Source organism: Syzygium oleosum, unplaced genomic scaffold, assembly GCF_021117445.2.
Source record: "Syzygium oleosum isolate NSW1041296 unplaced genomic scaffold, Sole_v2.1 Sole_v2.01, whole genome shotgun sequence".
Lineage (NCBI taxonomy): Eukaryota > Viridiplantae > Streptophyta > Magnoliopsida > Myrtales > Myrtaceae > Syzygium > Syzygium oleosum.
The window spans coordinates 17,782,118-17,794,973 of record NW_026607485.1 but is presented as its reverse complement, the minus strand read 5'-3'; the positions used below and the strand labels follow the sequence as shown (position 1 = coordinate 17,794,973).

Sequence of the window (12,856 nt, the reverse complement as noted above, 5' to 3'; positions counted from 1 at the left end):
GAAACATGTCATCATTTTGACATATTTACCACAACGGAAAACTTCATCCAAGATATTTTAGAGAATGGTAAGGTTGTTGTGAAAAAGATCGCTATAGTAAAGAACCCAAAAGATTAATATGACCAAGCATGTTCCTTTGGCGAAATTCAAGCTTTGCTTGAGTACAATTGACGTCTGTGGAGAGTGAGCATCCATCGGGGCGTTGGATAATAGTATAGATGATAAGTACTATGACCTGACTTCAAAAGTCAAGTCAAGATGGAGAATTGTTACGTTATATTTCGAGTTTAAGCCCACGTACGAAACTCGATTCGGATTGGATGATGTATATCAAGAGTATTAATTAACCCGTTTGCATATGAAAATATTGTTATTGTGGCTTTATCTTGTAAGTTAAGAAGACGTCCAGTGGACGTCAACTCCAAAAGACATTGTGGTGACGGCCCACAGGCGAGGGTCAACCTCACTGGCTCGCGCCAGTGGCCGGTCAGCGAGACCCAGAGACCAGCAGAGGAAGAAGGAAAAAGAAAACAATGAAACGAAAAATAAAATAAAAAATATTAAAAATATAAAAAAATTGAAAATTTTTGAAAAAAATTTGGCTTTGATGGATCTAGGCAGGGCTTTGAGGACCAAGGCTCGGCCTCGATATTAATAGGCACAGGCATCGGTGTCCTTGGCCTAGCCTTGGTGGACCTGGGTGCGGTCCATATGGACCTACGCTAGGGCCTTAAGAACCTGGCCCAATTGTCAAGGGTTCGAGAACAAGCATTGGGGTTTTCGTGCCTAAACGTCCAAATGTTCAAATCTAATTATATTTTGAAAAAACATGATTCCCTATTTTTTAAAGAGAAATCATTTTATTAAATTTAAACTCCGGTAGGAAAACCTTTTCCGTTAACTAGGAAACCTCTTCTGTTAACTAGGAAACCTTTTCCGTTAACTAGGAAAATATTTTTTGTTAGCTCATTTTCCCGAACAAGCTAAACACCGCAAAATATTTTTCTCGAAATAAATGTAGCCTTAGTGACACAAAAAAAAAATTCGAAGTATTTGTGTCGTAATAACCATAATTTGAAGGTTTTTTTGGTTAATATTACGAAAAACTCCAAATTGATACATCTGTGACAATTTTACCTCGAACTAATTTTTTGACCACACAAAACCCCAAACTGATACACCTGTGATAATTTTACCCAAAACTAATTTTTTGATCACTAAAAATCCCAAACTGGTACATTTGTGATAAATTTACCCTCCGTTAGTGTCTGTTAAATTGGATTAATATTACGAAAAACCACAAATTGGTAAACTTGTGATAAACAGAGGGGTAAAACCGCAAACTGATACACCCATCAACTATCATGTGTCATCAAACTTAGTAATTTGACCGTAAAATTTAACGGAAACTAACGGATGATAAAATTGTCACAGATGTATCAATTTAGGATTTTTGATGGTCAAAAAATTAATAATAGGGTAAAATTGTCACAAACGTATTAGTGTGGGTTTTTTTGACTTTTTGGTGGTAAAAAAAATAGTTCGAGATAAAATTATCACAGATGTATCAGTTTATGATTTTTTGTGATCAAAAAAATAATTTAAAATAAATTTGTTATAGGCGTACTAGTTTGAGATTTTTCGTCGTATAAAATTTTTTTTTTTTGGGCCGTACCACTTCTTTTTTGTGTTCATCGTTCTCGGTAACCTATCTCCCTCCTCGCCGTTCTCGCGTTCTTCTTCCTCCTCCTCCCTCGCGCTCTGCGACCTGCTCGTGCTCGATCGATCGAGAGACGGCGAGGGCGACGTCCCGCCATGGGGTACACGAAGGACCAGTTGCTCACTCGCCTACAGGTATATGCCCCCGCTCCCGGAGCCATTCGGGCCTTCGCGTTCGGCTCGCCGGGCTTCGGTGCAATTCGCTCCGAGGAATTCGCTCCCGTTTTCGCTTTCGAATTGCGCTAATGATGGGGCTTTTGAATCGCTGGCCCTCTTGTTCCGCAGTTGTTTCGATCTTCCATCTGTTTTGAATTGTGTTGCGTAACGATCCCGCAATTGTGGGCTGGCTGTAGTAGCGTAATGTGCCGCGAGCTTGAAGCGTGCCTCTTTGTTCTTGTAGGAGCTTCAGATTGAGTTCTCGAAGTATGAGCATCCTGTCGTTTTGACTGTTGAGGCTCAGGTATGCGGGGGCGGGGCGAATTGGGTTGCGTCTCGTTTTGTCCTTTGCCTTTTTATCTCGTGGTGTCGGGAGGAGAGTTTTAATGTTAGTGGGTGTTGTTTGGTTTGATCAGGCAAAACATGTTGGGAATGTCGGTGCTGCGCTCAGTAAGAACTTGTTCTTGAAGGTATGGTCGATAACTTTGAGCATTCGTTGAATTTGGGAATTTGGTGCTGCGACTAAGATCCATGATTGTTTTCTGATGACTTATACTTCCATCACATGGGTGCGGTATAGTACACATCTACGCTTCCTTAAGGGCGAGCTTCTCTTAAAGATCAGTTTTCCGTTGTGGTAAATCTTGCATTTTGACCCGAGTCACCATCGTTGTGTTTACAACACGGCATAATCAAATGTGATTTTGGAGTGACTCTGAACTTTGAGCACACTTAATTTTTAAACCATGAAATTTTTTATGGTTTAGGACGAGGCTTTTGATCGAAATTTGGAGTCTAGATATGCCAAGTTGCTTCTTGAAAGTTTATCACTATGCCTATGGCAACTAGGACTAAGGGGTGAAACATATGGCATTTCTACCTAGCTCTTTCTTGCTTCATGGACCATATTTAGCTAATTGAATGCTCTTCATTGAAGCAATGTGCTGCAACGAATTAAAGAAATATTAAGTATTTTATAAGAGATAAGCCCTCAGCAGCAATATTTTGGGCATTAGGTTCCTGTCATTTGATAGAGTTGTCAGTAATCAGGTATTGCTGTATTAATCAGGCCAATAATTTGCTCTCACTTATGTTTGCAGGACAAGAAACAAAGGTTCTACATTGTCTCTGCTCTTGCTGATACTAAAGTAGATCTGAAAGGTACACAACCTGTTATGCAGTTTAATGAATTTGTAAGTTTGAATGGCAATAACTATATAACCATAAACTCCTCTCTTTTGGGCTTTTAAATTTAAGAAGCAATTTTTGTGTTTGATCAGTTCTGTCACAACGGCTTGGTTTGGGAAAAGGAGGTTTGAGAATGGCACCAGAAGAAGCATTAGGTGAGATACTTCAGGTTGGTATATGCATTGATTTGAAGTTCTTCTGGTCCCTCTTAGGGTGAGGTATAAACTTCCGTTACCTCCAATACTGTCTTTTATTCTTTGTATCTAAAAGTGATTCCACAAAGGATCTTTTATTTCTTTTGATTTGTTTCTTTGCACTTATGATGATTTTTGAGTATTTTGGGACCACATTAAGTTCCATATGCTGGTTTTACTTCTTCTGATGAAAGATAAGTTAATGACTCTTGCGAGGTGTATGTATTCTTAATGATCTGCTTATTTTGGTTTCTCAAATCAAAGGAAACACGAGACATTCTTTTTCTTTTCTTTTATAGAAGGATCTCATTGCTCATAAAAATTTGATGGTTGATTTGAGTACGTGGATATTACATTCTCTGACATTGTGCCTTTTTATGGTGTTTTATAGGTGCCTCTTGGTTGTGTGACTCCTTTTGCCTTAGTAAATGAATCGGCAAGGTATTCATCTGTTCTTGCTTAATTCATATCTTGACAATCATATTTCTATACGTTCCCTTTTCATTGAACTTTGGGGGTGGCGAAACAGTTTTTGGAATGCAAATTTTTCTGCATATTTTTAAATCTATTAAATGAACAGCATTCATTTGGAAAATTGTTGAATGGCATCTTTTTAGATGTGTTCTCAACAGGCCTGATTAATAGTTGTAGCACTGAAACCAATCGTCCGATTTCGCCATTCCCAAAGCAATTGCCAACTATATACAGTGTCCTCTAGGCTCTAGCGTGATTCTTCTGTTCATGGAATTGGAACATGATTTTTTTGTTCAACATTCGAATCTGCAGTTAAAACCAGTACATGATTCTTCTGTTCAGCATTTGAATGGGTTTGGTATTACGTTGGAGCTTCCATGAGAATTTTGTTTCGCTCTGTAATGGGCATTATGCCTGTTTAATTGTTTTTAATACTTAATACTGTCAAAGTATGTTTATGGATATTAGTCGGTAGTTAGTAGGTGGTCATAATAAAGGAAGTTAGGGTTTTGTTAGCGTGTCTCGTGCTCATGAATAGAGCCATGTATGTATTATTTAGCTATGCTATAGAGTAAAGATGTAGCCTCTTAGTACTTTCTCTTTCCCTCTCTCTTGAAGATCCTGCGATATTTACATGGTAAAGTAGCCACCAAGAGGGAGGGACCTAAGCCCAAAAAACCTCTAAAGTCCAAAAACCCAATCGTTATCTTTCTTTATCTGCCGGTCTTTAAAAAAAAAACCTCGTCTCTACCATCATCCTTTCCACCTTCTATTCTGAAATGGAGACCACCGCCAATCCAAGTCCTTCGTTTTTGTCCACCCTTCGTCATCCTTGGGAGCAGCCACAACCGGTAGTCCTTAAGAGCAGCATCATCGTCCTCTGCTTGGTACAGTCTCATAACTGTTCCAGTTGTCTCCGAGAGCAACTCTCTCTCGTGAGCCGCCGATCTCTCAGTCGTCATTCGGAGGAGTTGCCGTCGTCCGCTGTGGCCTTGTCAGGCTTGTCACCAACCTCCTTGTCGATGGTGAAGTCTAACACAAGTTGAGCCTCTCTATTATCTAGTCCTTCCGTTGTGCATTCGTTCTCGGTCATGGTCATTGGCTCTGCTTCTTCATCAAAGTCAAGCTATTGATCTTGTCCGTTTGCTGTTTTTGGTCTTAAGCTTGTTATTTTGTTGTCTTTTCCAACTCCCAAAAAAAGGCAATCTAGGGTACGTTAGTGCTCCAATCTGCATGACCTTATCTCTAGAAACTTCCCCCATCCTCGGGAATTCCCAACAAGCCTAATGTGGATGATATTCATTGTCTCTTCATCGATTGCGAGCTTCATAGACAAGCGAAGCCTCTGCCAAGTTTCTAGGTAGCTGTAAGCGCCACAGTCAAGCACGCCTTTGTCGAGTAGCCAGAGTTGAATGTCATGGGATGATGCAATTTAGTTTTCCACAATTCATGTTGGGTTCTCACATGATTTTATCAAGGTTCTGTGAGAAATGGATGACAATTTTCTAATTTCTGTTTGTTTCTTCAGTGCTTCTGTAATATACGGTGATGATGTGGAGTACATTTAGTTTGTCGTGTAAGGTCTGGCTTGCATAATTGTCGTCGTCTTAAATCTGGTTCAGTGTATCCACATTCCTTGTCAGTGTGAGGTCTGGCTTGCATGACGCTTTGGTTGCAGACTTTGGAAGAAAGCTGTACCTGACATATGTTGGCTGGATGCTCCGGTTTGTGGGGGAGTATTGCAGTATATTTATAGATATAGTCAGTAGCTAGTAGGTGGTCATAGAAAAAAGGAAATTAGGGTTTTTTTTAGTATGTCTCTGTCATGCTCTACAAATGGAGTCATTAATATGTTCTTTGATTATGCTATTGAGTGAACATGTAGCCTCTTAGTATTTTCTATCTTCCTCACTCTTGAAGTTCCTACAATATTTGCAAATGCCATCAAGCAAGGAGTAACATTCCTATGCCATGTAGGACTAAGCTTTATTTGGAGCTTTTACCCAACAAGGGGTAGTGAATTAGAGAAAACATCCCCTTTTAGAAGCTGTAAAAAACTATTGGGATATTGCTGAGAATAATCAAAATTGGAAACACACACAGGCGCATAAATGCCCACGTGCACACATGTTGATGGTGCATCTATGCATGTGCATTTGCACAATTGGACATACAAACATGTACATAGTGATTTTACACCTTGATTTTGGAGAAGTAATTTACATTTATGTTTTGGGATAGACGGAATAAAATGGGTTGATATTGGCGTGATCTAACAGATTATTTGAGATCCTTCCCCAAAAATGGAACAAATAGAATCAATAACAAAATAAAAACATTTCATGTCGTATTGGCATTAGCATATAGATCCAATCAAGGGTTGGAACGAGCACATAATGAAAATTTTTTCTTTGAACACTATTGGGTTGAGACTTGATGAAAAAAATGGTAACTTTAACAATTTCCTCGAGTTTATTTGTCCCCCTAATCCCTTTTTTTCAGGCTTTTATTGATGTTCGAATCTCCATGTCAATCCCATATAGTATTCATTAGTATTTCTTTGTATATCATTTATATCGCGTTATGCAATCTAACATATGTCTTTTCTGTTGAAGTCATGTCTCGTTGCTGCTTGATCAGGGATTCAAGTCCCAACAGGGTTGCCTCTTTCATCCGCTGTCGAATGACACGTCAATATGTAAGCAAGTCTCATCATCCATAGTTATTCTGGCATTGTCTAGCTGTTTGATTTCGATCCAGCATACTCAACTGAGTTAAACCTTTTCTCCTCCAGCCGGCATCCACTTCATGTCTTCCTGCTTATATTTTTGGCTTTACTTAAGCTTTCTTGGTTACTCTTCCTCATAAGTTGAAGATAGTTGTATAATATGGGAGCATACATCTCAGAATTTGTAAAACGATGAACACTTTTTTTCGCTAATTGGGCTACTTCCAGTTGCATTCTACCTGATGCCATATTAATCTCGTGGATTTCCGGATAAAGTGAAGATTTTTGAGTTAACATTTAACAAGTGACTCTGTGTTTCCAGCTCTTAATACCTTCAGTCTCGACATGTTTCTGAAATCAATTGGAAGAGATCCCTCATATGTTGATCTTGAGGTACTTTGAGTTCCACTTGCTTATAGATTGAACCAATGGTTTCTTATTATTATTAATTATTTGAGGAAGAAAACTGTGTTCCTTTCAGGCTAACCCCAAAGTAGGGAAGGATCAGCCACCCGATTTGGCTGCTCTTGTTCCGTCTGACTCCATTGTCTTGCCAGAATTTGCCGAAGGAGAACTTCCTTCAAAACCTTCCAATGAGAATCATGCTGCGACAGATGTTAAGCCAAAGGCAGTTAAAGGTAAAATCTCGTCTTGCAGCAAAAATGAGTGGTGCACTTATGGTATTTCGTATTGGTAATGCATTCATTCAGGTCAAATTCAATAGCTGCGGCTTTTTGTGCATGCCTTTATGGAAGCATTTGAAAGTGAGAATGTATTCTAAAATTGGTTACGAGCATAATTTGCAGCAGATGTGCAATCTTATCACGCAATTATGTAGGTGTGGCTACTGGTGGCAAATGTGTACTTTGTCCTGTATAGATCAGGAAATTTATCAATCAATCGCATTATTCGTAGTTTGAGTGCTCTTGCTTCTGTATTTTTGCCTTTTGAAATGAAGAGCTGGCATAGCTTCTGAAGTAGATTCAGTCAAGTATGAGTCATAATATATATTTAGCTCTCATGTTTCTTTTCTAATCTTTATACATTATCCGAAATCCATCTTCTGTCAAATTGATTTTGACCCTATTGGGCTCTTGCTTTCTTTGATTATTTGAAAGCTTGTGTGAGATTGCTGCGGCACTGGTAATTGATAGGTTTTCATTATACAGACTATTGGCAGATGAATTTAGGTGTTTAAGAGTTAGCATTATTTGTTCCATTGGTGGAAAAACTAAAAGCCATATTCCGTAGAGTTAGCATCATATCTTCTCTTAGTGGAAAACTAAAAGCCACGTTCTGTAGACTCTATTCTCCTCCTTTTCGTTCCCTTTCATCATTGCTTAAGCACTCAGACTTGGATGAAGTAGGATTAAGTTTTCCTGGATTTGGAACATGTGGATTGGCAAATAGTCCCAGAACTTGGACATTGTTCCCTGGGCACGTAGACTGATGGATCATAGATTTTTGCTCTCTGAATGTTGCCAATCCAGATTCTGTGGTTTTGTCAGCTACTTTGTATTTTCAACTGTAGGACGATATGCTCCCATTTCCTCGTCATTTCACATTGACATAGGCAGAAAATTGGTCCATGGTAAACCTAGAGCAACACTGTTCTAGCAAACCCTGAACCTCCCATTATTTCTCCTGGAGTGGAGAAGAGGGTCATGTGTGCATTATTTGAGTTTGCATTCTTGGTTCATTAAATTTTCTTGATAGGAAAGAGTGCTTAACCTTGCTTTTGCAAACTTAGAATGTTGCCTTTTTGTTTATTGGGCTGGATGAATTCTTTACTAATCTATGCATGGCTCTTTGATCATTCTTATCATGTAATAAAACTTTCATCTTAAAATGATGTAGCCAAGGCTGTTAAGACACCTGCTACTGCTGAAAAGGTCAAGGATAAACCTTCTACAGAAGTGCTTCCATCCATCTCCTTCACTGACGCAGGGCAGTTTGTGGAAGAAATTCTAGAAAAGACGTCAGCTATAATACTTTCAGAGGTAATCAATCTGTTGTGCGTTTACTCCTTGGTCAGTACGTTAGCCAAGAAATGAGTCCTTTCCTTTCTTAAAAGAGAGATCACATGCCACAGATTCGGGAGGACACTGTTAGGCAACATGGAGAACAATTGGGAGCAGTGGTTTCGGATACCCTCAGAAAGCGTCTGAGCTCTGAGTTGAAAAACCTCGCTGTAAGCATCTCTACACTGGATGTTACCTTAGTCAAGACGTAGTAAAGCAGATAATCTTTACCTCGGCAACCTACTTTGATAATTTTAATTATTGTGTTTTCCTTCTGTCAGTTTTCAGCAGAGTATTTCTCATTCTCCCTTCTAATGGTTTTACAGATTATGTTCAAGAATACTGCTTATACGGAAGGTTTCCATGCCGGTACTCGTCACTAACCAAAGCGTCCCTGAGCTTCGTTAGTTAGTCACTCTGATGGTTTCCGAACTTCGTCGATACTTGAATGTCATTACCCCGAATGTGCTAATTGTGACACATTTCTCTTCGTTAGTTGCGTACCGGTCATCGAAATATATGGCTGATAATGCAGCCTAATAGCGAGCTAATCTTGTTTCCGTTGATCTACAATGGGATTGCGTGTGTTCGAACGTGTTATCTGCCCCTTTACTTGTGAAAGGAGTCTTGGCAGATTTGAAAAACTCGGCAAGCTCATCATTTTGTCTAATGGTGTCTTTTGAGTCGAAGCTCTAATACACTTGTGGAAGAACTCACTTGAGCCAAGAAAGTAAAACGAAATAATGAAACGTCACTTAGGGTTCCTTTGTTCGAAGGAAAATTATTTTCTAGAAATTATTTTTCGACTTTTCGGTACGTGGATGATGAAAAACTAATTAATCTATGTCCATGAATTGAAAGCAAGAAGCCTACTTTGGGGAAAAAAAATTTCCTCCTCGAGCAAAAAGGAAATTACTTTTCCTAGATCACTAAACAATATATTTTTTTAAATCATGGAGTTTTTAGTGAAATAAACACTCTTAATGAAAAAAAACTATGAATGGATCATTATAACCTCATTATTTACAGTATTGCTACAGTGATGAATAGTGATTGCTACAGTATCTCCTACAGTACATTGCTACAGTAGCTTCGACAACGAATCGTTTTTTTCAAACATGCTTCAGAAGAAATTTTATCTTCTGATCCCGAGACACCGAATTTCACCAAACCAGCTATTCTTGTAGGCATCTTTATATAAAAATGTGAATCGTTGGGTAATTCTCTTGTAAATCCGGACAAACTACAAGATGCTACCGCATTGTGGGGCGGGGGAGCCACTTCCATCCTTGCGTACGTAGTATGTAACTTTGGTTGAACGTAAAGGAAAGAAACGAAAGTGCTATAAAGTTTAAACCCCAAAGGATTATCATTTACCAATAGTCAACATGGCATGATTGCCTTCGTCTTCTGTCTTTCTTCTCAGTATCGAAGTAACTCCACGGACTTGCCTGACACAGACTACATCAACTTTTCATATTTCAAGGGGCACATGCGTTTGTACCCTATCAAATCTCGAAGTTAAAATAGACGAGAAAAACAGTGTCAAAAATTATATTGAATTTTGAGGAAAAGATAGGTAAAATCGCTAATTGAATTCTGTTAGGCAAGAAAAAGGTACAACCCTCGAGTCGGTCTATACTAGACTTGTCAAAATGGATCATAAATCCATTTCTTAGACTATATATTAGTAAATAGGTTAGTTATATTTAGTAAATTGGTCATAAATGGCTATAAGCATAGTATGATTGTAAAATGGATCGAAAATATGTCATTAATGGATTTACAACTTATTTGAACTTAACTCATCTCCCTCGCCTTCACTCAATCTCGTACTCATTCACTCCGCACTCTTATCTCAGTTTAGGTATGAGTTTTACTAGATTTAATTAAATATGAAAATATTTTAGCAACATGGGTCTGGTCGGATATGTGTTGGATATGGGTCGGGTCGGGTCGGATCGGATTAGATGTGGGTCATTAGATTTGCATTACATGAAAATGGGTCAAAATTAGTTAAATGAGTCTGTTTGGGTCGGACCATTTTCGATCCGACCCACCTGTTTGACGAGTTTAGTCTATATAGATGAAACGAGTACTGGTCCAGCTATCTATGTAGTTGATCTCGAATCGTTTGCACGTCATCTTAGCTTCGAGTTCCCTGGGATTTCGAGTATTAATCCGATAGGACTCGGTCGATGAGATTTGATGAAGTAAAAGATGGTCAGAATTTCCTTGATTGTTATTAGGAATTTTTCGGAGAGTGACATCTTTGGCTCTAGAGAAACTTTGCTAGCTATTAAAATGATGAGTTTCCATCTGTCAGAATTGAATGGAAAGCCCCCTGTTTATTGAGGGGACGGGAGCATCTGTAATGGATATCCAATCTCTCCTCAAAATTGGGCTCGTGGCAAATCATTCAATCTCTTTTGAATTTGAATGGAAAAAACACAAAAAACTCTTAAATCTATTATATTTATACCAATTCAGTTCTAAATTATTTAATTAAATTAATTTATTATTAAATCTTTTTACATTAGTACCAATTCAGTCTATTCGGCCAATTTAAATCGGAAATCGCTGACGTAGATGCCGGTCATCTTACGTGGCACGACCGGCTCTGATGTGGATATTTTTAATAATAGTTTAATTCATTTCATCGGGCAATATTTTATTAAGCGGATGATTTGCCAAATAGTGGGACGGTGTCGGACTTCGAAGTTTGATTGAACAATGACGCTAAGGGTATAGGACATATGGCGTCCTACCAGTGGCTTTAATTTTCACCGACAGAGAGAGAGAGACAGTCATACACGCTGGAATACTATAATATCATTTGATTATCATAAGCTGGTATCAATAGACTGAGCTAGAGCTCATAAAAGGGAGTATCAATTATACAAATCAGACAGAAATTAAGCACTCAATGAAAAAGCATACTACATGATATGCATTATTGTAAAGCATTTGGGCTAATACTTTCTCTCCAAGCCCCACACGCACCCGCACAATGCGATGCGATCAGCATTTGGGCGCATTAGGGATCTTGCACTTGCTGGGGAGCGCCATTGCAAGCTTCGCGTCGACCCCGATTGAGGGCAAGATCGACGAGTTCTTGTACTGGCAGAAGCACTTCAGGTCTGCGTGCGAGAGCCCCGCGCAGCACGCGCTCGTGGGCGGCGGTGGGTTGGGCGGCGTCGCTGCTGGCTTGCAGGACATCAGCTGCGCATAGGTCATGTTGCAGATGGTCTGTGCGTCGGCGCAGCAAGCCATCGCAACCATCAATCCCAACAGAATCGCCGCCTTCTTGCCGGTCGCCTCCATCTTCTTCTTGTTGGCTAAATGATGACAGTCACACTCGTGGTCTCTCTAATTCAAGGGTTATGCTTTGCTTCTTGGCCACGAGAGAGGGAGTGATGTTTCGTGTGCTTTATATAGAGGAAGGATTAGGGATCATTTTGGGAATGCACGTGAATAAACATTGTCTCTAAGTAGGTCACCACTTGCACTGTGGTGTCACGGGCTACGCGTACATGTGGTTGAAAGAGAGGCCAATTTTCTTCGTTGATTTTCGTTGCCGAAAGGGATTATTTCCGCTTTGTCCATACGTTGTTTGTCTATTTTTTTTCGATCGCATGAGGACTCGATATGAGGGAGAACGGCTACATTTGGTGTTCCTTGGATTCTTGAACACTGATCGAACCGTCTTGTGACGGTGGAGATTCCTATTTAGTTCTCTTCCCTTAGCTATCACGAGAGATTAGGACAAGTAAGCATCGTGATTAGACTTTGAAGAGCCTAGGTTTGGTTTTTAGGAGTCATGGAAGCAAATATTTCATCTTCTGGATTCTAGTTGCGGGAATTGCAAGGACACCCACGTGTTTTGCTCAATATATTAGTAAAGACGGCCTCTTTTAAGTAGTTTTAAAAGGGCCGTGTTTTTCTTTATCCTTGATTAGAGGACCTCCTACAGCTCTTTTGGTCGATGGATTACAAAAATGGATATTGTCTGCGTATATAGTTACGGTTTGCACACGGGTGGTGTTCATACAAATAACTCGCCAATCAAATGCCTCAAATCAATTCTATATGGAGGAAAACACGGGCCATTGTCGTCCCGTGACCCGCTCGGGATGGAAATATAGTCCCCGTTCCCACCTCATGCCTTACACCTGTTGGAAAAACATCTTCAAATGAATTTTGATGATACCCAAATTATCCTTGATATAATATCTATTTTGTCTAAGTGTAGACATATTTAAAGGATTGAGTGATACTCATAATGTTATTCATTGAAGAAGATCACAAGACTGTCCTTGAAGGATCGTATAAACAGCACCATCGATCTCAAAGATCAGCTAAATGACGATGTCTTA

General features: G+C 39.4%; 2 protein-coding genes across 2 annotated transcripts; one reads left to right on the top strand and one right to left on the bottom strand.

The window, feature by feature from the left end:
• Nucleotides 1-1,677: 1,677 nt before the first annotated feature.
• LOC115681118 (uncharacterized) lies at nt 1,678-9,073 on the top strand. Its single transcript, XM_030604959.2, has 12 exons — nt 1,678-1,854; nt 2,120-2,179; nt 2,292-2,345; nt 2,976-3,036; nt 3,156-3,232; nt 3,649-3,698; nt 6,347-6,429; nt 6,782-6,852; nt 6,941-7,097; nt 8,317-8,459; nt 8,552-8,650; nt 8,807-9,073. The coding sequence occupies exons 1-12, from the start codon at nt 1,816-1,818 to the stop codon at nt 8,861-8,863; spliced, it is 951 nt and encodes a 316-aa protein (XP_030460819.1). The 5' UTR covers nt 1,678-1,815; the 3' UTR covers nt 8,864-9,073.
• Nucleotides 9,074-11,302: 2,229 nt separating this feature from the next.
• On the bottom strand, nt 11,303-11,959 carry LOC115681089 (putative lipid-transfer protein DIR1). The gene has a single exon (XM_030604933.2). It carries the CDS (start codon nt 11,802-11,804, stop codon nt 11,502-11,504), a length of 303 nt encoding a protein of 100 aa, XP_030460793.1. The 5' UTR covers nt 11,805-11,959; the 3' UTR covers nt 11,303-11,501.
• Between the last annotated feature and the right edge of the window lie 897 nt (nt 11,960-12,856).